At 38.2% G+C, this 27,086-nt stretch overlaps 1 protein-coding gene across 3 annotated transcripts; it reads left to right on the forward strand.

The window, feature by feature from the left end:
* The first annotated feature begins 3,091 nt into the window (after positions 1-3,091).
* On the forward strand, positions 3,092-25,964 carry FAM177A1 (family with sequence similarity 177 member A1). Of its 3 annotated transcripts, none has more exons than XM_039256994.1 (6): positions 3,092-3,265; positions 3,353-3,473; positions 9,578-9,751; positions 22,146-22,212; positions 23,254-23,351; positions 25,256-25,964. In XM_039256994.1, the coding sequence occupies exons 2-6, from the start codon at positions 3,381-3,383 to the stop codon at positions 25,460-25,462; spliced, it is 639 nt and encodes a 212-aa protein (XP_039112925.1). In that variant the 5' UTR covers positions 3,092-3,265; positions 3,353-3,380; the 3' UTR covers positions 25,463-25,964. The 3 variants fall into 3 exon arrangements, with proteins under 3 accessions (XP_039112925.1, XP_039112924.1, XP_039112923.1); XM_039256993.1 differs by having other exon boundaries at positions 3,092-3,255; XM_039256992.1 differs by lacking the exon at positions 3,092-3,265 and having other exon boundaries at positions 3,312-3,473.
* The last annotated feature ends 1,122 nt before the right edge of the window (positions 25,965-27,086 follow it).

Raw genomic sequence — 27,086 nt, forward strand, 5'->3', positions numbered from 1 at the left:
ATGGCTTTATACTTGTTTCTTAAGATTACTGTCAGAAGACTCCTAGTGTTCTACAGACTTAAGATTAATACGTGTAGCTTTCAACATTTCAACTGTTTAGGCATAGTGTATAAAGAACCCAGTATTTTATGACTAGTGCCATATAAAAAATTCTGCTAGCTGAATATCTGTAGTCTATTCTTGAGACAAAAAAATCTGACCAAATTTCAATGAAATATGCTCACATAGCATCAGATAAAACCTGTTCACTTGGTATTTTCATTTATTTCTTAAATATAGGTCTTTAAAGTTTACAAACGGCTATATCTTATAGTAGACTTCCAAAAATATACACACTTTGATAATTTGCCTCCAAATCTTTTCACCTATCACATTCACCTTTGATGTAGTCATTTTCTGCCCCTAATAGCCCATTTTCTGACCTTTTCATTCCCAGAGGAGCAGAGTAGCTAAGAGTATAGGCTTCAGAAGCAAACTGCTGGGGTTTGAATCCTTGCTTGTGTCCCTCAGCAAGTTTTTTTCTTCCTTCCCTTTCTTTTTCTTTTCTTTTTTTTTTTTTTAAAGAAAGAGCATGGGCGAGAGGGGCAGAGAGTGAGAGAGAAATCTTAAGCAGGCTACACATTCAGCATAGAGCCCATTGTGGGGATCGATCCCACATCCCTGGGATCATGACCTGAGATGAAATCAAGAGTCAGATGCTCAAACTGACTGAGCCACCTAGGAACTCCCATGAGTAAGTTTCTTACTGTCTCTAAGCCTTTGTCTCCTCATCTGTAGAATGTTGGTGACTAGAATGGTACCTCACAGCTGTTGTGAGAAAGAGTTCTTACAAGGAAAGTCCTTAGCACAGTACCTGGGCTCCATAAGTGAAGACACTACTATTATTTAAAAACTTCTTTATGCTTAAAATCAACCTAAAGTGCATTTTTAGTTTTATCACCTTATTTTTTCTTGTGTGTCTTTGGAGTGATCCCTTATTTGAGGGATGGGAGAACTTAAAAACATTTTCTATTAAAATATGCATGTAGCTATGATAAAACCATAAGAAAATCTTGCTTTTTATTTGATGGACATTCCTGGTTATCAAATTTTAGTCAGCTTTGTTTTCCTAGCTTTTCAGAGAAATAGGTGGATCCAAATACACCTTTATAGATCTATAAGCACCATTAATTGATAAGTTTAGGTCACAATTATGTTTTTAAATAAATAAATTATGGTAATATCTGGATGTGTTTTTTGTCATAGTGATATAATCTAACTTATACTACAAGGTAAATGAAAGAAAGATTTGATGTATTGCTTTGTTTTGCCCACTTTTAGTTGAGCTGTGACAGCCTGGCATAATGACAAAAATGTTAATGCCCAAAATAAAACCATTAGAATTTCTATGCTTTTCTGTTGCTATCAGTCCTTCATTTGTAATAGACTGCCCTTCAAATGTTTGTGTTAAAAAAGTAACTCTTCTTAGGAAATGCTAACAGTTCATAATGGGATGTGACTTGCATTCTGAATTTTCAGTTAACTAAAAAATACACTTGTAAACTATGAACACAAAACCTGCTTCAGCTTGAAAATTGTAATCTGATGTTTAATTACCAATTTGCAAAATAAAATCATGTATCTATAGACATGCCACAAAATTTTTAAATATTGTTGATGTCGTTAAGAAGAAAGGGATTTTAAATGCAAGTAATGTAGAACTGTTCTTGTTTATGAAAGCCAAATCATAAGGTCTTTAACAATTGGCTCTTTATTTTTCTTTTCAATTTATTACAGAGTTTGTTTTTGCTGTTTTGAAATGTCTCAACCCTTGCTAATACCAATAGGCAGCATCAGATCATACTACTAAAACTTGTTTACCTTAGCAACAAACTAACTTGGTTTTATTACCAGAAAATGATTATGAATTTCCAATTATTGAAATGTTGGTTTTCAAATAGTCAACTTTTGTCTTTAAGGTTTTTGTTTTTTTATGTTATAGTTATATGCAGGATAGAAATGTACAAAAATATTAAGCAGAGAGTAAGGAAAAACAATTTTGTACAAGAGAGAAAAGAATATTGAAGATTGCAGGGGTGTGGACCTTGTTGGGGTCATGTAGAATTACAGACAAAGCCAGAACTTCAGAGAGTATTTCTGGATTTTGACTGCATGAAAATGGAATTTAAAGTATCTCATAAGGCTCCCTGTGGCCAAAATAATGGACTTTATTTTTGACCTCTACAATTCACAAAACCTTGTGTGAAAACTTTTAATACTAAAACTACAGTAAAAAAAATTTACCTGGAAATACTCCAACTAGTTAAAGTAATGCTCTATGGGGCGCCTGGGTGGCTTAGTCGGTTAAGCGTCCAACTTTCGCTTAGGTCATGATCCCGCGGTTCGTGGGTTCGGGCCCCGCGTCGGGCTCTGTGCTGACTGCCAGCTCAGAGCCTGGAGCCTGTTTCAGTCTGTGACTCCCTCTCTCTCTGACCCTCCCCTGCTCACGCCGTCTCTCTCTCTCTCCTAGAAATAAATAAAACATTTTTAAAAAATTAAAAAAAAATAAAGTAATGCTCTAATCAGTGCAATCAAGTTTAATTTGGTTGAACACTGGAAAAAATCCCTGTATACATGTACACACGCTCTGAAAACAGATAATAAAATATGCCTCGTATTTGTCAAAATGGAACCTTGCTGCTGCCCTTTGCCCTCCTTCAGATCTCACTTTTTTCTAGTTATACTTAGGTATTTCAGAGCAGTGTAAACCAAATTTACCTTTTAGGCCCTTATTTCAGGGGTGATTTGGCTAGACTGTCATCCATGTCAGGAATAGAATACACAGCATAAGCCGTACATCTTAAAACCTATTTTGACAAGCCTTTGAAGCACCCTGCAAGGCTGTTTGGTTTTGCAAGTGCAGAAATCAAGGTCTGGGAGGGTAGACTGCCCAAAACGCAGCTAGCGTGCATGGCTGCGTGAGGATCCCGAAGGCCAAGCTCCAGGTGCAGGTGCGAGGCATGACGTCATCTGCGGTGCCAGGCAGCGGCTCCGAGAGCTGCGGACGTGGGCTGGGCCGGAAGCGGTGCTGCTGGCGGCCCGCCTAGCTCCGCCCCACGCGAGCCGGTCGTTGAGCCTCCCAGGCCCCGGTCTGCGGAGCGGAGTGGGGGGCGAGGCGCCGGCCGGCCCCGCCCCTCAGGCCAGGCCCACCCGTCAGGACAGCCCCGTTCCCCCTGCCGTGGCGTGGCCGGCCGCGGCGCGAGGTGGGCGCTGCCGGTGAGTCCCGGTTCGTGACGGCCGGCTCGGTCCGCTCCTGGGTGGGGAGGCGGAGAATGGAAATTGGCTTATCGGCCATTACGTTCTATCTTGCCAGCGCCAGCAGCCCTGTGACGGTGACAACGATGGACCCGGAGCCTATGAGCCGTGCGGAGGGAGAAGCCGTAGGAGCCTCTGGAGCTGCGGCCGCCGCGACGTTTAGGGAATCAACTCCGCAGGTAGGTGGGGCCGCCGAGGAAGGTGGCGGCGCGGAGGCTGGGGCTAGGAGAGCCCAGCAGAGAGGAGACAGCCCTCGTCCGCCGGCTGCCCTCTTGGCCTGCCCGGTCTTCCACCGAGCAGGCCGCCCGCCGGACGTGCGTTTCGGGGTTCCTCCTCACGGTATCCCCGCCTGTGCCCAGAGGCACCGCAAGGGGCGAACGCCTCGCCACAGCCGGGCGTCCCTCACCAAGCCCTCCGCTGTTAGCGCTGCGGCCTGGGGGGCTTCCGGGCGTGCTATTCCAGCTTCGGGTCTGCGAGCCAGAGAACGAAGGCGTGGCTCCGAAAGGCTGTCCTCAGCGTAGCTGGGAGCCAGGTGACTGCGGCTTCAGACACTTCTCAGCCTCTCTGTGTCCAGGCGACTGAGCTGGCTTGTTTGTGCCCTTTGGCTAGCTAATAGCTGCTATGTGCTGAGCCTTTACAGGCTTTCTTTCACTTAATCCTGGTAATTTCTGCATGATGTGGACGTTATCCCCATTTCACCCGCGGGGTAACTAAGGCTCCGAGCTGCCCAATAGAAGCATAATGGGAGCCACATTTTCTAGTAGCCATATTTAAAAAGTAAAAAGAAAATTTTAATTAATTGTGTATTTTTTTTTTACAAATAGTTTATTGTCAAATTAGTTTCCACATAACACCCAGTGCTCATCCCCACAAGTGTGTGTATTATTTTTCTAACCTAATTTATTTATTTATTTATTTTTAAATATTTTTATTTTATTTCTAGGATAGAGAGAGACAGCGTGAACAGGGGAGTGTCAGAGAGAGAGGGAGACACAGACTCAGAAACAGGCTCCAGGCTCTGAGCTGGCAGTCAGCACAGAGCCCGACGCGGGGCACGAACCCACGAACCGCGAGATCATGACCTAAGCGAAAGTCGGACGCTTAACAGACTAAGCCACCCAGGCGCCCCTTTTCTAACCTAATTTAACAACAACAAAAAAACCCCTTCAATGTGTAATTAATGGGAAGGTTAACAATGAGATATTTTACATTCTCTTTTTGGTACAAGTCTTAGAAATCCTGCGTGTGTTACACCTACTGCACATCTGTTTGACCTATCCTCATTTTAAGGGAGCATTAGTCTTAGTGGATACGGTGTTGGACAGCGTAAGTTTAAAGAGTTAAGGTTTGCAGGTTTGTTTTGTTTTCAATTTGATAGTCTAAAGTAGTAGTTTAGGGGCGCCTGACTGGCTCAGCCGGTAGAGCATCCAGCTCTTGATTGCAAGATCGTGAGTTCACGTTCCACTTTGGGTGTGGAGCCTACTGTAAGAAAAATAAGTGTTCCTCTGTTTTAAAATAATAAAGTAATAGTTTAGGATCTTTAGCTAAATAAAACTAATGAAGAAATTGCTTTAACTGAAACTAGCTCAGTAGGGCATGGCATGGGCCATTAAAAACCCTTTGTAGAAATCTTTCCACCTTGTGTGGAAATGCAGCTTTTTTAGTAGTTTCGGTTTTGAGACGAACCACCTGAATGTTAGTAAGACAGCTCCCCCGAACTACAGATTCCTAGGGAAAAGTGCGTGGATGTGAGTATAGCTTCTTGTAGTATAACATGTGGTTTGCATGAACAAAACTTTTCTACATACTGGTTTTTATATGGAATTTCTTGTTTTTCTCCTACTTAAGAAGGAGGAAAGTCACCAGCAAGAAGGAATGCAGGGGCAACACTAATTGATTAAGGAACCCCTTTTCATTTGCAATTGAGACCTGTTGCTGACAGGTACATGTGAACTGGACCTTTAAGTCTATAGTGGTCGATGTATTTCCATTTGATTTTTCCTTCTGTTCCTATAATTGTTTTCATCACTGCTTCAAGCTTTGGATCACTCTAATAGCAAAGTAAACATACCTGTATTGATTCATCAGCTAAATATTGTTTGAAGAGAGGCTCTTTGTGTTTTGGTTCAGTGATATTATTTTCAGACGCCAGGTTGAAAAATAATAAGTATCTAAACAGTAAAGGTGGCTGTTGAACAACAAGTAGAAAGTCATAAGAATACCCCTATCGGCAGTATCTCACATTCACCAAAAGTAAGTTTCTGTTGTGATCATTCTGAGATTTCCTATGCTTATATAATCTCTTCTCTTGCATTAAACACAAATAGGTTCCAACTGTACATCCCTGAAGCAGAAACATCTCTGGGAACCCCAGATATATGCCTTTGAGCACAGTAAGAGAAAAGAGGCCAGTGAGGTGGGGACTTGGGTGGAAGGAGGGCTTCCTCAGTTGTCCGAACTGAGAAATTCCAAATGCACTTGTAGGGAAAGGAGTAAGAAATAGGAGCTTGGCTCTGTGTTTAGAATTTCACCACAAACCAGGCCATTCAGTTCCTGTTGTGACATCCTATCAAGACAGGTTCTTTGACTAGACTTTTAACCAAAATCTGAGCCTCAGTATTATTTAAGGAGTTAAAATTTTAGTGCTACTCATTCATTTATGTAGCACCTCTGCTACCAAGAACTTATGATGTGCTAGGAACTGTCTAGTGAAGGATACACACTGTGCATACTTCCATGTTGATAGCTACTTAATTGGGGAAGGTGACACAGAATAAAATCCATGATGTGTGGTACAAGTTTTAAAGAATTTCTTGGTGCTATGAGAGTATATAAAAAGAAAATTACCATTGAAATTAGGCCCCGAGGAACTAGATAAATAAATTTACAGTCTGGTTAACTATAAAATGTGAATTGACAATGCATCTATTAATTTCCTGATGTTAGGAACCTCTTTTTTTTGAATCTTTGGAATTTGTTAAAATGGAATTTGTATTATGGACAGTAAAATTTTTCTTACTAAGAGGTTTATTGTTTATCAGTAAAAAAGACACATTTGCAAAATTTAGAGAATAACTTTCATTTATAATTGTTGGGAACTTTGCACCAAACTATTTTCATTTTCTGGTTGGTTTTACTCATCAGTGCCTTTCTTCACTGTTCCCCCTTTCTTATTCTCTAAGCAGAGGCTGGAATCAAATGTCTTTCACAGATTTTTTTACTTGCTAGTCTGGTTCCTTACGATCATGGGTTGACAAAACTATAGCCTATGGGCCAGATACCAGTAGCCACTATATAAAGTTTTTTTTGGAACACAGCTATACCAATTTATTATGTATTGTCCATGCAGCTTTCACAGAGTTGAGTAGTTGTGATAGAAGCTATATGGTCTGAAAAACATAAAATATTTACTATCTGGCCTTTACAGAAAAGGTTTGCTTATTCCTATTTAAGAAAATAAACCTAAAACTTGGGTTCTACTGTATCAAAAGTTAATATTAAAAATTTAAAAGAAAGCCATTAAATAAAAGTCTCTAATAAAAATCTTTATATGAAATGTTATTAGAGCAAATAAAATGCCATTTATAATTCTATATTGTGTGTAGAGAGTATTACTCAAAGTTTGGTTTAAACTTAACTAACCTTGGTATTGGAATGAAAAATATGAATCATGTTTCAGCCTTTACCTTTGTAGGTTTTTATTTATTTTTTTTTAATGTTTTTTAAAAGTTTATTTCTGAGAGAGACAGCATGAGCAGGGGAGGGTCAGAGAGAGAGGGAGATACAGAATCTGAAGCAGGCTCCAGGCTCTGCGCTAGCTGTCAGCACAGAGCCCGACACGGGGCTCGAACCCACAAACCATGAGATCATGACCTGAGCCAAAGTCAGACGCTTTAACTGACTGAGCCACCCAGGCGCCCCACTTTGTAGGTTTTTAAAATCTTTTGGAAAGAGCATAGCCAAGAGTCATAGCTAATGGAGATAGTAGCTAAGTTTGTACTAATTATTATCTACCAGCAAGAATGTTTTGATTTATTAAAGTTGTCTAAGGAAGGAAGCCAAAGTAGTTGAGCCAATAAGAGCTAAGCTTTCTCCTTTGCCTTTATCTAAGAAGGGAAAAATTAAGCCAATGAGAAATTGCCAGAGGGAGCAGTGAGAAGCTGCTTCTGCTCTAATGGGGCTGGAATGGGGCATGGTGATGTACTGTAAAGGTCTTGGCTCTATCCACTAACTGGTACTGTTGCTTTGGCATCAGATCCATCCAGATAGTGTGATGACTGGAGATCTTACCCAACTTCTCTGACTTTCCCTTGCTTGTGAAGGGATCTGCAGAGCTGAGTAATGGTTCAAGAGGAAACACTGATGTCAGAACAACCATAAACCAAATCTTATTTCAAGGGGAAAAATGAAATTGGGTAGAAGTGGCTCACTATGCCTAGGGACCAGGTCAACTTGGTGGACCATTTGTTGTCCATTTTGTTTGTGGACATAATAAATGAATTGGTCTTCCTTTATTAAGGGCTGGGATTTGAACCTTCAAGACAGGTTAGGGAGAATTGTAGCTTTTGTTTTTTCAGGTTAATCCAGAGATAGCCCCTGCAATCAAGATTTTCCTGATCTCAGTTCACTGTACAGTAGTTGTAGTTGCTGTCAGTGATGTCTTCGTGTGTCTTGGAGCAATGTGTGTGTTGAGTTGGATATAGCCGGATTCAAATCCTGGCTAATGACTAAACTTACCTTTGGGAAGTGAAGAATGGAGAGGCCATATATGTTTTCGAAAAAGGAACTTAGAGGATTAGAGGAAATAATGCAAAAATAAAGTTACTTAAATTTGTATAACTGGGCAGTTCTAGTCCGCTATTTTTATCAGTATAATCCCATCCCTGCAACTGCAGTTCAAAGAATTTTTCTATTACTTGAAACAACATTTGTGGGTTTAAATTGTTTGGCCATATACACAAGTGTAAGAATCCTTATAGAGGACAAACTTTTTGAACTCTGGACTATCCTAGAGAATCCCACTAACGTGGACTCTAATCATGGGAGTCTTGTAGTCCTGTATTGTTTTGTTCAGTTGAGTCTTAAAATTGTTTCAGTAATACATGAACATATTCTCATCACAAAACAAACAACAACAAAAAACAAAAAAAAGAAGACAAGCCCCCTTGACTACTCCCTTGCCTGTACCTCTGCCCCGTCTTAGTACCTGTCCCTAGGAATAACCATTTGCCAGATTTTTCTTCACAATTGCAATGGCCTTTTTGAAATATTCTAGTAAGGAGATGAAATAAAGGCTTTTTTAGGAGTTTAAACTTGAGGCAAGATGACAGTGAAAAACTTCATCCTCTCCCATAATATGCATTTACTCTGAGTTTGGAACATGGCTATATATGTGAGGTAAAATTAGTATTTCCCTAGGAATGAAATTTGGATGTAATTAGAATTCCATACACACTGTTGTACTATAATTTGTAAAATCTTTTTACTATCAGGAAGACTGTTGTCACCTATACATTATTAAGTAAGAAATCTAGAAGTTTAGAGATAGAACACTCATGACCTGTTTTCCAGATTTGATTTACAAATAAGTTTTATTTGGACAGCACAGAGTTTTAAATTTTTTTTTCAGTTTGAATATCTTCATTGGGGATGCTTTCAATACATGGTCTACCCTTCCCATTATAGTTTTGCTCACTTTTGGTACTGGTTGGCCTTAAATGCCATTTTAATTAGAAACTTTTGAATAAAGAAGAGATAGAGAGTTAAGTTATACTGGTTTTGTTTTGCCCACATGTAGCTAAGCCCAAATCCAGAGATGTAGCAGAGTTCCTTGCTATGAACTGTTATTTAATGTCTCGAATGTATGTATATGTGCATTATATGATTTTCCTTTGATATTACACATTAATCCACAATTAGCATTATTCTTTAAAATGACTGAAGTCCCAGAGAATCTTCATGTATTATATAGCATTGGAATTGGTATGACAAGCTTAAAGTGTGGGGCTTGATTTCTTAGCTGTTGACTTCAAGAAAGTTTATTGCTGAAGTTCTATTTTTTACCCTCAGTAGTGAGTGTGCGTATGTTTACTTTATTATCCATTGAAGTCTACATTTATGTTACTGATGCTGTTATGTGTGTATGACCTCTTTTTTTTTTTTTAATTTTTAAAAAAATCATTTAAGGGTTGGTTTATGTTTCTTACTTCCCTATAGTCCAGCACTAAGAATCTTTTTGCCATTTGAAAGAAGATTAACCTCATTATCTTACTGTTGACATTAGATGAATAGTGAAAGAGGCTTTGAAAATGTAGAACTCGGAGTCATAGGAAAAAAGAAGAAAGTCCCGAGGAGAGTCATCCACTTTGTGAGTGGTGAAACAATGGAAGAATACAGCACGGATGAAGATGAAGTTGATGGCCTGGAGAAGAAAGATGTTTTGCCTACTGTTGATCCGGTAGGTTTGATACTTTGGTCAGTGGCTTTTAAAATTGATTTGCTTCCCGGGGCGCCTGGGTGGCTTAGTCGGTTAAGCGTCCGACTTTCGCTTAGGTCATGGTCTCGCGGTTCGTGGGTTCGAGCCCTGCGTCGGGCTCTGTGCTGACTGCCAGCTCAGAGCCTGGAGCCTGTTTCAGTCTGTGACTCCCTCTCTCTCTGACCCTCCTCTGCTCACGCTGTCTCTCTCTCTCTCTCCTAGAAATAAATAAAAAAATATTAAAAAAAAAAAAATTGATTTGCTTCCCCTTAAACATTGAATGAAAGGGGCCTTTTGAGGTTTAAATCAACTATGCATTAGTTATCAAATTATACATTATGATTTCAGTAGAAAATAGTATTTTTACAAATATGGATGGAAATAATTTCCTGCATTTCAGTAGTCTGAAATTGTTTGAGTGTCAGAGTTCTTTGTCAGTGTGGCTAGGTTTCTTTTAAGATTTATCATACTAAATAGAGTGTTTGAATTCCAGTCCCTTTGAATTAAGGACCATACTACTATAATATTCTTCACCTAAAACTTAGGGTTTGTCATTTCTTTTTTATATTGCCTCAAGTTTTGATTAGAAGATGGGAATGTTCAGGGGCACCTGGGTAGCTCAGTCAGTTAAATGTCTGGCTTTGTCTCAGGCCATGATCTCATGATTTGTGAGTTCAAGCTCTGTGGCAGGCTCTGAGCTACAGCTAAGAGCCTGGAGCCTGCTTGGATTCTGTGTCTCCCTTTCTCTCTGCCCCTCTCCAGCTCATGCTCGCTCACTTGCTCTCTTTCAAAAATAAATGAACATTAAAAAAATTAAAGAGAAAAGAAGATGGAAGTGTACAGTTCTTAATTTTATGTGCCTTATCAGCTAAATTTAAGAATATCTGAATTATACATGATGTACTATAAAATTATAGGACTAGCTGTACATTCTTAAAAAGGTGTGTTGTCCTTCTGAGTAGTCTTTTGAGAATTTAGTGGATCAATATTTACTGACTTTCTAATAGGTACTCCTTCAGGCACTGGTCATACAGCAATAGGCACATAAATTTTTATTACATGCCAGTGGGAAGACAGGCAATAAGTGCATACTATAATTATCAGACTGAAAATTGCTGTAAACAAAATAAACTACGATAGCAGGATAGAGAATTATTACTTTGTATTTGATTTTAAATATGTTATTACTAGTTTTTCATTAGATTTGACTCTTCATAAATTTTGGTTATTAAAAAAACATCAGATCCAGAGTCTCTTCTATAGAATATATTCAAAGGACTGTGCAGTATACTCTTATGGCATTTCCAAATGCATGCAGAGTATTACAGAGGTGTTTTGTGCACTGGGAGAATGGTTGGAATAAGTGTTTTTCTTTTAAATTACTTTGAAGGGATTTATTCTTATTTGTATACACATTTGTGTATATATGTATGTTTTTTATTTAATTCTAATGTTTATTTTGAGAGAGAGAGAGAGCATGAGTGGGGAAGGAACTGAGGGAGGAGGAGAGAGAATCTCAAGCAGGCTCTGTACTTTCAGCATGGTGCTCAAATTTACAAAGCAAACTGTGAGATTATGACATGACCCAAAATCAAGAGTTGGACATTTAGTCGAATTGGACACTTAATCAATTTGGACACTTAACTGAGCCACCCAGGTGCCCCAGGTCTTTGATCTGTTTAGAGTTAATTTTTGTATGTGGTATGAGGTATGGGTCTAACTTCATTATTTGGCATGTGGTTTTCCATTTTTCTCATTCTTTTCTCATTGTATGATCTTAGTACCCTTGTCAAATTTGATCATAGAATGTGATTTCTAGACCCTCAGTTCTCCTCCACTGATGTATGTATATATGTCTTTCCTGTGCCAGTACCACACTATCTGGGTTACGTTTGCTTTATAGCAAATTTTGAAGTTGGAGGTAAAGAGACTTTCTACTTTATCCTTTTTCTCCCAAGGTTGTTTTGACTATTCTGGGCCCCTTGTAATTCCATATGAATTTTTGAATCAGCTTGTCAATTTTTGCAAAAAAGCCAGCTAGGGATTATGTACAATCTGTAGGTAAATTTTGGAGCAGTGATGTCTTAATAATAATAAGGCTTTTGAGTCATCAATCTTTAATTTACTTAGGTCTCCTTTAATTTCTTTCTATACTGTTTTGTAATTTTCAGAGTATAAGTTTTGCACTTTATTCTTACATTTATTTCTAAGTGTTTTTTTTTTTTCTTTTTTTGATGCTACTGTGAGTGGAATTGTTTTCTTAATTTTATTTTATTCTTCGCTTCCAATCTGGGTGCTTTTTATTTCTTGCCTAATTACCCTAGCTAGAACCTCCATTACAGTGTTGAGTAGAAATGCTGAGAGTGGCCATTCTCATTTTCTAATTTTTGGGCAAAACTGTTCCATCTTTTACTGTTAAGTATGATGTAGCCATGAGTGTTCTGTAGATGCCCTTTATCAGGTTGAAGAACCTCCCTCTACTTTTAGGCTGTTTTTTTTTTTTTTTAATCATGATGCAGTGTTGAATTTTGTAAAATGCTTTTTCTGCGTCAATTTGGATGGTCTTGGGATTTTTGTTCTTTATTCAATTGATAGTGACATTAATTGATTTTTTGGATGCTAAACAAGCTTTACATTCTTAGTATAAAACCCACTTGATCGTTATATATAATTCTCTTATATATTCCTGATTTGGATTGCTGGTAATTATTGTTAATTTTTGTACCCATATTCATAAAAAATACAGGTCTGTAATTTTCTTTTGATGTCTTTGTCTGGTTTTAGTACCAGAATAAATCTGGCCCCCTAAAATGAGTTGGGAACTGTTGCCACTTCTGGTTTTTTGGGGGGCAAGTAGGTGGGGAGAGTTTGTAAGAACTGGTATTTTTTTCTTTTTTTAAGTTTATTTATTTTGAGAGAAAGCAGGGAATGGATAAGGAGAGAGGGAGAGACAAAATCCCAAGCAGGCTCATCCTGTAAGTCCAGAACCCCATGTGGTGCTCAATCTCATGAACTGTGAGGTCATGACCTGAGCTGAAATCGAGTGTCTCATGCTTAACCAACTGAGCCATTTAGGTGCCCCCAGAATTGTTTTTAATTCTTACTTAAATGTTTGGTAGACTTCACCTGTGATGCTGCCTAGGCTTTTCGTTGTGTCTAGTTTTTTGTTGTTGCTTTTTAAAGTTAGTTTATTTTGAGAGAAAGAGTGGAAGTGGAAGAGGGGCAGAGAGAGTGGGAGAGGGAATCCCAGGCAGTTCTGCTGACAGTGCAGAGCATGACGTGGGCTTGATCCCATCAACTGTGAAGTAATGACCTGAACCAAAATTAAGAGTTGGACACTTAACCGATAGAGCCACCCAGGCACCCTGTGTATAGTTTTTGTTTTTGTTTTTATTACAAAATAGTCTTATTTAAGTCCATTTTGGCAGTTTTATTTTATGTAAGTTATCTAATTTGTTGTCATGCAGTTGTTCACAGTGTTCCTTTGTAGTTTTTTCTGTTTTTTCATTTCTGATTCTAGTAATTTGGGTCTTCCTTCCTTTTTCTTGGTCAATCTAGCAAAAGGTTTATCAATTTTGTTGCTCTTTTCCAAGAATGAGCCTTTGTTTCATTGCTTTTCTCTCATTTTTTTCTCCATTTCATTAGTTTTCAGTCTAGGCTTTATTATTTCCTTGCATCTGCTTGCTTTGGGTCTAGTTTGCCCTACTTTTTCCAGTGTTTTGAGGTGGAAGGTTAGGTTACCTTTCTTCTTTCTTAATTAACTATGAATTTCCCCTTCTAAAAAAATTATTTTAGAGAGAAATCACAAGTAGGGGAGAAGGGCAGAGGGAAAGAGAGACACACTCTCAAGCAGGCTCCATGCTTAGCATGGAGCCTGATATGGGGCTCAGTCCCATGACCATGGGATCATGACCTGAGTCAAAATCAAGAGTTGAGCATCCAACTGGCTAAACCACCTAGATGCCCCTGAATTTCCCTTTTAGGACTGTTTTAATTACATCTCATAAATTTTGTGTTACATCTTCATTTTCATTCATCTCAAAGTATTTTCTCTTTGACCTATTGGTTTTTTAAGAATATGTTATTTACTTCCCATGTTTCTTTTTTTTGACTACTTTTTTTTACGTTTGTTTATTTTTGAGAGGAAGAGAGAGAGAAAAAGAAAGTGTGCAGGAGGGTTGGAGAGAGAGGGAGACAGAAAATCTGAAGCAAGCTCTGTGCCATTATCCGAATGTGGGGCTCGAATCCACAGACCATGAGGTCATGACCTGAGCCAAAATTAAGAGCCAGTTGCTTAACCCACTGAGCCACCTAGGTGCTCCTATTTCCCACATATTTCTTAAATTTTCACATTTTTGTTTTCTGTTCTTGATTTCTAATTTCACCCCATGTGGTTGGAGAACATACCTTGTGTTCTTTGTCTCCTTTTAAATCTATGGAAGTTTGTTTACTGGACTAGCATCTGGTCTGTCATGGAGAATGTTCTGTACGTACTTGAGAAAAATGTGTATTCTGTTGTTGTTAGGTGGTGTGTTCTGTAGATGTGTTAGGTGTGGTTGGTTCATAGTGTATTTCAGTCTTCTATTTCCTTGTTGATCAGCCTGAATGTCCTATTCATTATTCAAAATGGGGTATTGTTGTCTCCAGCTATTATTGTTGAGTTGTCTATTCTCTTCATTTCTGTCAGTTTTTGTTCTGTTGAGTCCCTCTTCTGAAGTTTTCATTTCAGTTATTACACTTTTCAACTACAGAATTTTTATCTGGTTCTCATTAATAATTTTCATCTTTTTATTGCTCTTTTTTATGCAACATTGCTATACTTTCCTTTATTTAATTATGGTTTCCTTAGTTTTGATGTTTTTTCTGTTAAATCCAACATCTAGTCACTCATGGGTAGTTTCTCTTGCCTGCTTTTCTTCCTGTGTACAGAATATTCTTCTCTTTCTTTGCATGTGTCTTAGTTTTTTGTTGGAAATTGTACATTTTAGACAATATATTGCAACAACTCTGGGTACTGCCCCTTGCCTTCTCCCACTCCTCCCTACCACCCAGTCTTATTATTTACTTGTTATTTTGTTTAGTGACTGTTGGATTATTTTAGTGAAGTCTGTCACCTCCTCAAGTCCTGTTCTCTGCTACAAACTAGCTGGCCTATGATTTAGCTTGCATCTTCGTAGACTCTAAAAACTTCCTCTCAGTTACCTTTCACCATAATCTGCTGATTTTGAGAGCACCCTTTAGGCTTGGACTTTTCCAGTTTTGTTGCAAATGAAGTCTGTTCCTTTAGGAAAAGACTGGAACTATCTGTTTTATGGCTTATTCTCCTGGGCAAAGTCTCTTAGCCAGAGCTCTGAAGTTGGGGGTAGGGACAGTGGTGCATTTCTGAGTGACACCCCTACTTTAGGAGCTAACTGGTGGAGGTAGGGGGCAGTAGCCTTAGATCTTTTTGTTTTTTTTCACTGCCTCATGAACTGGGGCTATCAGTGCCCCAGCATTCTTAGTGGCACCATGCCCGTGGTAGAGCTTCCATTCCATGAATGGGGCTGACAGAAGAAGGAATCCCCCACCTGTCAACTGTACTTAACTGGAACTTAGTAATAGGTGGCTTGTGGGCAAGATCAGAAATGCTGATTGATGTTCTGTCATTCAATATTTGTCCTTCTGTGACTGGCTTATTTTATTAGCATAGTGTCCTCAGGTTCATCTACGATGTATATGGTAGGATTCCCTTCTTTCTTAAGGCTGAATTTTCAATTATATGTGTGTACAGTTTCTTTATCCATTCATTCTTCAGTGGCCATTTAGGTATTTCCACATCTTGGCTGTTGTGAAGATGGGAGCAGAAATATCTCTTCGAGGTCCAGATTTCAGTTCTTTTGGGTAAATACCCATATTGTAAATGGGAAAAACAGCAAAATAGAGAAAGTATGACAATGTTGTAAAAAACATACACACTCAGGAAAAAAACTGGGAAAATATACTAAAATATTAATGATAATTATTTACAGGTGGTGGAAAATGGGTGACTTAGATGTTCTTTATATTTTGCGCCATTTTCTAAGTGTTCTACAATAAATAAGCATTACTTTTGTAGTCTAAAAATAACTTGTTTCATCCTAAAGTTTTGTATGGAAACCAAAAAAGGGCCTCATTAGCCAAAGTAATGTTGAAAAAGAAAACCAAAGCTGGAGGCATCACAATCCAAGATTTCAACCTGTATTACAAAGCTGTAGTCATCAAGACAGTATGGTACTGGCAGAAAAAAAACACATAGATCAGTGAAATAGGATAGGGAACCCAGAATGGACCCATAGATTTATGGCCAACTAATCTTCAGCAAAACAGGAAAGAGTATACAATGGAAAAAAGATAGCCTCTAGCAAATGGTGCTGGGAGAACTGGACAGCAGCATAAGAATGAATATGAACCACTTTTACACCAAACACAAAAATAAATTCCAAATGGATGAAAGACTTAAATGTAACACAGGAAACGATCAAAATCCTACAGGAGAAAACAGGCAGCAACCTCTTTGACCTTGGCCACAGCAACTTCTTACTTGACATACCTCTGGAAGAGACAGTAAAAGCAAAAATGAACTACTGGGACCTCATCAAGATAAAAAGCTTCTGCGTAGCAAAGGAAACAGTCAACAAAACTAAAAGGCAACTGACAGAATGGGAGAAGATATTTGCAAACGACATACCAGATAAAAGGTTAGTACCCAAAATCTATAAAGAACTTCTCAAACTCAACACCCAAAAAACAAATAATTCAGTGAGGAAATGGGCAGAAGACATACATAGACACTTTTCCAAAGAAGACTCCTGATGGCTAACAGACACATGAAAAGTGCTTAACATTGCTCCTCATTAGGGAATACAAATCAAAACCACAGTGAGATACCACCTCACACCCGTCAGAGTGGCTAAAAATAACAACTCAGGAGACAACAGATGATGGTAAAGATGTGGAGAAAGGGGCACCCTCTTGCACTCTTGGTGGGTATGCAAACTGGTGCAGCCACTCTGGAAAACTGGAGGTTCCTCAAAAAATTAAAAGTAGAATTACCCTACGACCCAGAAATTGCACTATTAGGTATTTATCCAGAGGTTACAAAAATGCTGATTCAAAAGGCTACATGCACCCCTATGTTTATAGCAGCACTACCAACAATAGCCAAATTATGGAAAAAGCCCAAATGTCCATTAACTGATAAGTGGATTAAGAAGATATGAGATACATATATACAATGGAATACCACTTGCTGATGAAAAAGAATGATGTCTTGCCATTTGCAACAATGTGGTTGGAATTGAAGGGTATCATGCTAAATTAAGTAAGTCAGTCAGAGAAAGACATTACATGATTTCACTCGTGTGGAATTTGAGAATCTTAACAGATGACATAGGGAAAAGGGAAGGAAAAATAAGGTAAACAGAGAGACAGGCAAACCATAAGAGACTCTTAAATACAGAGAACAAACCGAGGGTTGATGGGTTTGAGGAAAATGGGTGATGGGCATTAAGGAGGGCACTTCTTGGGATGAGTACTGGGTGTTATATGTAAGTGATGAATCACTGGATTCTGGTGAACCAAGGCTACACTGTATCTTAACTAATTTGAGAATAAAAAACAAATTAAACATTTATTTATTTTTTTATTTTTTTACAAATAGTTTATTGTCAAATTAGTTTCCACATAACACCCAGTGCTCATCCCCACAAGTGCCCTCCTCCATGCCCATCCCTCCTCCCCCCCACATCCATCAGTCCTCAGTTTTTGTCAGCATTCAAGAGTCTCTCATGGTTTGCCTCTCTCCCTTTCCCCCACCATTTCCCCCCTTCTTCTCCCGGTTGGTCCTCTGTTAAGTTCCTCCTAATCCTCCTATACGTGCAAACATATGGTATTTGTCCTTCTCTGCCTGACTTATTTCGCTCAGCATAACACCCTCAAGGTCCATCCATGTTGCTACACATGGCCAGATTTCATTGTTTCTCATTGCCATGTAGTATTCCATGGTATAGATAAACCACATCTTCTTGATCCATTCGTCTGTTGATGGACACTTAGGCTCTTTCCATGTTTTAGCTATTGTGGAGAGTGCTGCTATGAACATTGGGGTACATGTGCTCCTATGCCTCAGCATTTCTGTATCCCTTGGGTAAATTCCTAGCAGTGCTATTGCTGGGTCATAAGGGAGTTCTATTGTTAGTTTCCTGAGGAACCTCCACACTGTTTTCCAGAGGGGCTGTACCAGTTTACATTCCCACCAACAGTGCAGGAGGGTGCCCGTTTCTCCACATCCTCGCCAGCATCTAGAGTTCTCTGATTTGCTCATTTTAGCCACTCTGACTGGCGTGAGGTGGTATCTCAGTGTGGTTTTGATTTGTATTTCCCTGATGAGGAGGGATGCTGAGCATCGTTTCATGTGTCTGTTGGCCATCTGGATGTCCTCTTTGGAGAAGTGTCTGTTCATGTCTTCTGCCCATTTCTTCACTGGGTTGTTTGTTTTTCGGGCGTGGAGTTTGGTGAGTTCCTTATAGATTCTGGATATTAACCCTTTATCTGATATGTCATTTGCAACTATCTTTTCCCATTCCGTTGGTTGCCTATTAATTTTCTGGGTTGTTTCCTTGGCTGTGCAGAAGCTTTTAATCTTGATGAGGTCCCAACAGTTTATTTTTGCTCTCGATTCCCTTGCTTTTGGGGATGTGTCAAGTAAGAAGTTGCTGCGGTGGAGGTCAAGGAGGTTGTTTCCTGCTTTCTCCTCTAGGGTGTTGATAGTTTCCTGTCTCACGTTCAGGTCCTTTATCCATTTTGAGTTGATTTTTGTGCATGGTGTGAGAAAATGATCTAGTTTCATTCTTCTGCATGTTGCTGTCCAGTTCTCCCAACACCATCTGTTAAAAAGGCTGTCTTTTTTCCATTGGATATTCTTTCCTGCTTTGTCAAAGATCAGTTGGCTGTATACTTTTGGGTCCACTTCTGAGTTCTCAATTCTGTTCCATTGGTCTATGTGTCTGTTTTTGTGCCAATACCATACTGTCTTGAGGATGACAGCTTTGTAGTAGAGGCTGAAGTCTGGGATGGTGATACCTCCCGTTTTGGTTTTATTTTTCAGTATTACTTTGGCTATTCGGGGTCTTTTGTGGTTCCATACAAATTTTTGGATAGTTTGTTCTAGTTTTGAGAAGTATGCTGGTGCAATTTTGATTGGAATTGCATTGAATGTGTAGAGTGCTTTAGGTAGTAATGACATCTTAACTATATTTATTCTTCCTATCCATGAGCATGGAATGTTTTTCCATTTCTTTGTGTCTTCTTCAATTTCCTTCATAAGTTTTCTATAGTTTTCATCATACAGATCTCTTGTATCCTTGGTTAGGTTTATTCCGAGGTATTTTATGGTTTTTTGTGCAATTGTGAATGGGATCAGTTTCTTGATTTCTCACAAATTAAACATTTAAATAATAAAATAAAAAATTGTTTAAAAACAAAGATACCAAGTCTTAATAGGTCTCTATTAAGGAAGGGATGGATACTTATTCAGGAAGAGATTGATACTTAAATTTTGGGGGAAAAAATTAATCTGCTTGAGTTTGCACCATAAACTGGAAGTCTTGAAGACCAAGATCTAGTCCATTCTTATTACTGGGATGGTGGTGGTAGTGATGCTGGCAGTGGTGGCAGGGTTCCAGTATAGGCTCTTGAGTCATCTGTCCTTTTGATTCAGTAAGGTCAGTGTCTAAACAGAGAGCCCTATACATTCATTCTGTATAATTGTGTGTGATGATGGATGTTATTCAGGGATCCTTATCAAGTTCCTGAGCTCTGGAGCAAGTTTGACTCTTTGGTAGTCACCACATGGTTGTTAGCAATTGTCCTCTCTAGAAACAACCCCAGGAGAATTGGTCCATTGAGAAATATATGCTTTCCTTCAAAAGCCTGCTTAGTCCTTTTCTAAGTAGTTTCTTGGCCCTCTCATAATTGTGTGTTATAGAAACTGGTTCCATAGACTATAACACTGTCCCATTTGCTATAGGAACTAGAAGGTAAACATGAAGATGAAGAGTCCCTAAAATAACCCTGATCCTCACATAAGAGAGATGCTTCCTGCTCTGAATATAGATGATTATCTGTCTGTCTGTCTGTCTGTCTATCTATCTATCTATCTATCTCATAGATTTGATTGAGGGAGTCATAAGTATACAGTATTTTCTTAGTTGAATGTATTTGTTTCCTTGGACACTCATTCTTGTGTAAATAGAAGTGGAGGAGCTAACTTGTGTGTCTTTCCAAGAATACTGTCACAGGTATTCACTTACTTTTCATGGGAAGATCGTGTTACGTTTCCCCTTTTCTTTTTAGTGCATCTACCCAGTTACAGATATTCTTGTGTTTACTGTTTTAATACCCTTATAATTAGAATATATGTTAGCTAAGAAGATTATCTTTTTTCTTTTTCCTGGAAACAGTATTAAAATAATAATTGTTGGGGCACCTGGGTAGCTCAGTCACTTAAGCCTCTGACTTCAGCTCAGGTCATGATCTCACGGTTCGTGGCTTGAGCCCGGCGTCGGGCTCTGTGCTGACAGCTAGCGCAGAGCCTGGAGCCTGTCTTCAGATTCTGTGTCTCCCTCTATCTCTGACCCTCCCCTGCTTACACTGTCTCTTTCTCTCAGAAACAAAACATTAAAAAAATAAAATAATAATTGTTATTTGATTGTTATATACTTTCTTTTGGTAAACAAAAATATTGGTATAATGAAGCATGCTTATATCACTGACTTCATCCCCAGAGGCAGACTCATCCATGTGGCAAGCTTCACAGAAGTATTCCTGGAAAGTGCAGGATCAAGATTAACAATGGAATTGTTCAGTTAGATTGCATTCTGCCATTGGTCCTGGTTTATAATCAGCTTGCCTTGGTCTATATGGTCTAGTCCCTTTTTAATCTTTAAAGAAACAGGGGCACCTGGGTAGCTCAGTCGACTGGGTGTCCGACTTCAGCTCAGGTCATGATCTCACAGTCCTTGGGTTTGAGCCCCGCATTGGACTCTGTGCTGACAGCCAGCTCAGAGCCTGGGGCCTGTTTCAGGTTCTGTGTCTCCCTGTTTCTTTGACCCTCCCCTGCTCACGCTTTCTCTCTCTCAGAAATAAAACGTTAAAAAAAATTTAAAGAAACAGAAAAACCCATCTTGTTGCTTATTGGCCACTTATTTTCCCATCATTGAAAGTTCATTTGATATACCCTTATTTATTCTGCTTCATTTCTCTGAACCTTAATTTCCCTACTGTACCATAAGTATGTTGTACTATATGATTAAAAAATTTTTTTAATTAATTTATTTTTTTAAATTTACATCCCAGTTAGTTAGCACATGGTGCAACAATGATTTCAGGAGTAGATTCCTTAATGCTCCTTACCCATTTAGCCCATCCCCCTTCCCACAACCCCTCCAGCAACCCTCTGTTCTCCATATTTAAGTATCTCTTATGTTTTGTCCCCCTCCCTGTTTTTATATTAGTTTTGCTTCCCTTCCCTTATGTTTATCTGTTTTGTATCTTAAATTCCTCATATGAGTGAAGTCATATGATATTTGTCTTTCTCTGACTGACTAATTTCTCTTAGCCTAATACCCTCTAGTTCCATCCACGTAGCTGCAAATGGCAAGATTTCATTCTTTTTGATTGCCGAGTAATACTCCATTGTGTATATATATATATATACCGCATCTTCTTTATCCATTCATCCATCGATGAACATTTGGGCTCTTTCCATACTTTGCTATTGTTGATAGTGATGCTATAAACAGTGGGGTGCATGTTGCCCCTTCGAAACAGCACACCTGTATCCCTTGGATAAATACCTAGTAGTGCAATTGCTGGGTTGTAGGGTACTTCTACTTCTAATTTCTTGAGGAACTTCCATACTATTTTCCAGAGTGGCTGTACCAGTTTGTATTCCCGTGTATTGTATGATTTCTTAAGGTCCCTTTCTATTCATTGCATAATTGCTCTGATACTGTGCTTATGAACAATGAAGACAAAAAAAAAAAATCAAGGCAGGAGAAAGGCTCTAGATTGTCAATTCATAAATAACACTATGACTTACCAGCTCTATTTTAGTGACTGCTGCTGTTTTTGGTTATTCCATGGGCTTGAGGTGATGGATGGTAGTTAAATGGGTAAATATAAAATGTCTTTGTAGAATTCTGTCTATAAAAATTTTAAATTTTTAATTAGATTGTAGTCTATAGTACTATCTATAGAATGTTTTATGTGCCAACCAAATATTTGACTACTTCATTCTGGCCTAAATATATAGAATGAGTTTAGGTATGAATATTGCTAACCTGACTTCTTCTTGCAGACAAAACTTACTTGGGGCCCGTACTTATGGTTTTACATGCTTCGAGCTGCCACATCAACCCTTTCAGGTACTACTTTTCTGTTTGAGTATTGTATAACTATTATACTATGCTCCAAAAACAGGAGTTTTGCCAAATGGGGTGTTTCCAAGTAAAGGAGAAACAATAGGGAGTTAACCACTTTGTTTTCAGCAGCTAGCTAGCATTGGAAGATGTTAATCTAATCTTTAGCTCCTGGTCGTGGTTTTTTTTTTTTAAAAGAACTGAAAAATGGCTTTATTAATTTATATAAATTTTTGTGTTTTTGAAACTTTTCTGTCAGCAGCTAGTTTGCTCTTGTGGTATGTGGTTTCCTACTCATACTGTTCTCATTCTGACTACTTACTCTAGAGCCTGTAGTTACAATTCATTTATATTTTAATTTCATTAATATTGCAGATCTTAAATTGAGCTACAACTAAGTCATATTTGAAGGAAATGAATTAATCATGCTAACTTTAAACATGGGTTTTAAATCATAAAGCTTTCCTCTGTTTCCAGTTTTAACTCCCTCATAGCTTCTGTCATTTTCTGCTTTTTTACTAGAGCTAATTTTGAAAAATTCATACAAGAGACTTTTACTGAGCACTCTATATTCCTATGCAGTGTGGTATAATGTAAAGAACATGAGCTTTACATTCAGACCTGGATTACATTTTGGATCTGCTTCATCAGCCCTTCTGAGTCTACCCTTTCACAGTGCCTGGCATGTGGCAAGCACTCAGTGAGTGTTAGAGAACAAGCCATTCCTCTCCTGCAGCCTAATGGTGTCTCAGCCCTCTAAGAGTATATGTTTTTCTTGAAAAAAGAGATGTGTAATAGATAATTATAGTACATGGTGATAGGGGTAATAACTAGAGGTATAAGGAGAGTGTTATTAAGAGCCTGGAAGGAGCCACTTGTGCCTCTTGGGAAAATCAAGGAAGATACACAGAAGAGATGTATTGAGTGTTCACAATCTCCCTCAGGGCAGGGACTGTAACTTTTGTATCTTTACAGTGCCTTGCACATAGGAACTACTCAAGAAAAGTTTATGGAATTGTGTAAGTCATTTAACTTTTGTATCCTTAGTGTGTGACTTTCTTGGAGAGAAGATTGCATCTGTTTTGGGCATCAGCACCCCCAAATATCAATATGCCATTGATGAGTATTACCGGATGAAGAAGGAGGTGTGTCTCCTTTTTATATTTTTTTCATTCAGTTTGGTTACCTTGGACTTCATGGGTTGTATAATGAGCATATTATATAAATGCTGCCCAAAAGAGAGCTCCCTTAGGATAGGCATTTCACTCTAGAGTTATTAATTTATCAAGTTAGATATTTTTAATTTTTATATTTTTTAATACTGAAATTCCTCTAGGATCTTTGTGTGAAACTAAGCTCAATTTCATTGTGCTAGGTGTTATGTGAGGTGTTATTTAATCTTCATACATCTCTCTTTGGATTATTCTTCCAATTTTAAGATGAGGAAATAAGACTTAGTCTCTGTACTTAGGATATGTAGACATGGAGGGTTAGATGCACAGAAAATTACAAGTACTAGAAATGTGTAAGTGCCAGTTGTTAAGGTACAAAGAGGTGAAGCAATTTTGTCTGCAAATGTAGTGAGGTCTTAGAGTGGGGGTAAAATGGGTTGAGCCTTAAGGAATGAGTTTAGCTCTCAAGAGCATGGGCTGAAGAACCAAAGGGTTGAATTCTGGTTCTGACTCTGCCACTTTAACTTTGTAACTTTGGGCAACATGCTTAACCTCTGTAAGCCTCAGTTTCTTTAAAAAAATTTTTTTAAATGTTTATTGATTTTTTGAGAGAAAGAAACAGAGTGTGAGTGGGAGAGGGGCAGAGAGATGCACAGAATCCGAGCCAGGTTCCAGGCTCTGAGCTGTTAGCACAGAGCCTGAAGCGAGGCTCAGACTTGTGAACCGTGAGATCATGACCTGAGCTGAAATCGGACGCTTAACCGACTGAGCCACCCAGGTGCCCCATGTAAACCTCAGTTTCTTTATCTTAATAATCAGAAGTGTGCCATCCATGTTCAGGGTTGCTCTAAGGATTAAATGAGTTAATATGTAAGATGCTTAGAAAAAACACCCAATGTATATGGGGCATGAAATAAATATTGGAATCTTTTATTATTCTCCTTCAAGCAAATGGGGAGGGCAGTTCAGCTAAAGCTAGAATGTGGAGACATGAAGAAAAGTCATGTATTCGGAGAAGTGCCAAGAGTAGTATTTTGTCACTGGAGCAGAGTGCGATGGGGGAATGGCTAAGGCAGCTTACTTTATATTTGTTATATGGTTTCAAAAATGCTTTATGAACACATGTGTTTTTAACACTGCCAGCCTTGTTTAGAGTCTCATTACCTCATCTGGACTATTATAGAGTCCTAAATGTTCTCTCTTGTTTTCTCTCAAGCAGGCTCTAGATTAATCTTGACATGTTATTTATTCTATACTGACTGTCCATATTGCATTGACCAATACAGCTGCCACTTCCTCCATGAATTTAGTAGTTCTGCAACTAGAAATTATTTACTGTCTAAATCACTATAGTACTTATTCCTTTCTGTCTTAATACTGTTTTTACATGTCTTAACTTCCCTCCTAGATTATAAATTTCTTGAGGGCAGTGACTGCCTTATATGTATACTGGCTGCTTACAGGAACATTAACTACGTTATACCATTTAGTGAATAGACCACCCTATTCCAATGAATAGGCTGATACCCTATAATTGAAGTGATACAGTATTTAGCAATATTTTAAAATTTAGATTAGAATCTGAAAAGATACAGTCTCAGTCAAAGTTAATTCAGGTCCCAATCTAAGCTAAGCAGTGCTGTACTGTGTTTTAAAAATCACATCACTTTCCTTAAAATGTCATATAATAGTTTCCGTTTGGGAACAGGGGACAGGGAGATGTGTCTTGTCTTAATTGGACCAAACTGAATTGGACAGGACACTAAAGTTTCAGTTAAAAAAACAAAAAAAGGCACAATCAGTTGAAAGTAGGGGAATAAATACTACTCCTTCTGGGCATTTATATTTCAACTATTCTTGGTATTTCCTCTTTTTAGGAAGAAGAAGAAGAAGAAGAAAACAGAATGTCTGAAGAAGCAGAAATACAGTACCAGCAGAATAAACTGCAGGCTGATTCCATTGTTCAGACGGATCAACCAGAAACAGGGGCGTCCAGTTCATTTGTGAATCTTAATTTTGAAATGGAGGCAGACTGTGAAGTAATTATGGAAAACAAACAAAATCCAGTCCCAGTCCCACCTTAGAATGAATGACTATCAAATTTCAAACTGTAAGGTTTTTATAATACCAGGAACTTTCACATTCTTTATTCAGTGGGACACAATACAAATATTTATATTTTAAATTATTATCTGGAAAGGGAGAACTGTTTCTTTATTCTTAGGCTCTATCTAGCAAAAGCCCGATCTGAAATTTGGGTATTTATACTATGCTTTTACTGTATGTCAGTTAGTGCTTTGGTTTTAAAATATTCTTAAAAAAAAAATTAAGGATATTCTAAAGCCTTAATTGCCAATTAAGAGTTAAATGATCAAACGTGTCTGTTATTTGTGTTTGTAAGAAAAAAATAGTTAAATTACTGATTATGACTAAGTGGAGCTTGATCTTCCTGGTCTCAGATTAAAATGAGACCTCCCCCCACCCCCGTCCAGATTTTCTCATGTTGTCTTATATTTATATATCTAACCATTAATTTCATATTAAGGACGGTTTACTGTGTGTAATAAAAGGAGCAAGACAAAAGCACTTTGATTTTTCTTTCCTTGAGAATACTTTATGAAAAGGTGCTAACACCAATTTTAAGATGGGTTTCCATTTTTTAATGCAGGTTAACTAATCTTTTTTTTTCAGTAGTTATTCAAATTAAATAACTAGCTTTGAACATAATGTTTAAAACACTAATTATGGGATGAATTTATTAATGTATTTGTGTTCAAGGGGTAACACCTAGTTATTATCCACATGGCATCCTGGTTTTGTCACTCACTGGACCCTAAATGCTTCCTATGGGCTAAGTAGTTAGAGGGAGGTGGGTGCGGTGAGGAACAGATGAAGACTTAACCCTTTAAGAGCTCACTGTTGAATATCTTGTACAGGGTGCCATGGTATCATAATGGTGACTGGTTATTACCTCTTCAAAGTAACAACAGAAAAGTGGACAGTTTACTTAACAACCCAGGTTTGCTCATCTCTTCTAGAGTCCACTGTGCTGTTGGCAGAACTTACAAAAGTATAATATAAAACTGATTTGAAAATATTCCTAAGTATGTGCTCATAATCTTATGAAAGAGCTGTTTGACTTTGATTTATAACTAAATGTGGGTAACGAAGAATGTGTGGAATATTTCAGAAATGCTTCTCTTAAAAGCTTATTCAGACTTCAAGCTTTCAGAGATTAATGGTTGTTCTAAACAGCATTAAGCTTTGTCTTAAATATTTTTATAGAAGTATGGCCTCAGAGAAACTCGTAACATAGGTACAGTGGGCCTGTTATGGAAATCTGTTATCAGTGAACATGAACATCTGGCCACTAAGTTCTTCAACTGAGATTTGAAGCATTTAGGAAAGATAACTTTTCATTTGGAATCTTACACGTATTTGTGATATGGTAGTTCATGGTATATGATGGTAATTTTTTGGTCATGGGTGTAAACTCTTTAATTTAGTACTTAAAGGATTAATCTTCAGATTATGTAATGAATGTCACCATAAATTTTAGTTTACCAGTAACTCTAAACCATGTTAATCTGATCTCCTCCCTCTAATTTGTTTTAAACTTCATTTGGGATAGGACCTCTAACTCAGATATTTATTGGTTTCTCCTGTGAAGGCATGCATATCTAAAGATTATCTGAATCTTCTCTCCCT

The sequence above is a fragment of the Hyaena hyaena genome, unplaced genomic scaffold, assembly GCF_003009895.1.
Source record: "Hyaena hyaena isolate Hyena2069 unplaced genomic scaffold, ASM300989v1 scaffold_599, whole genome shotgun sequence".
Classification (NCBI taxonomy): Eukaryota; Metazoa; Chordata; class Mammalia; order Carnivora; family Hyaenidae; genus Hyaena; species Hyaena hyaena.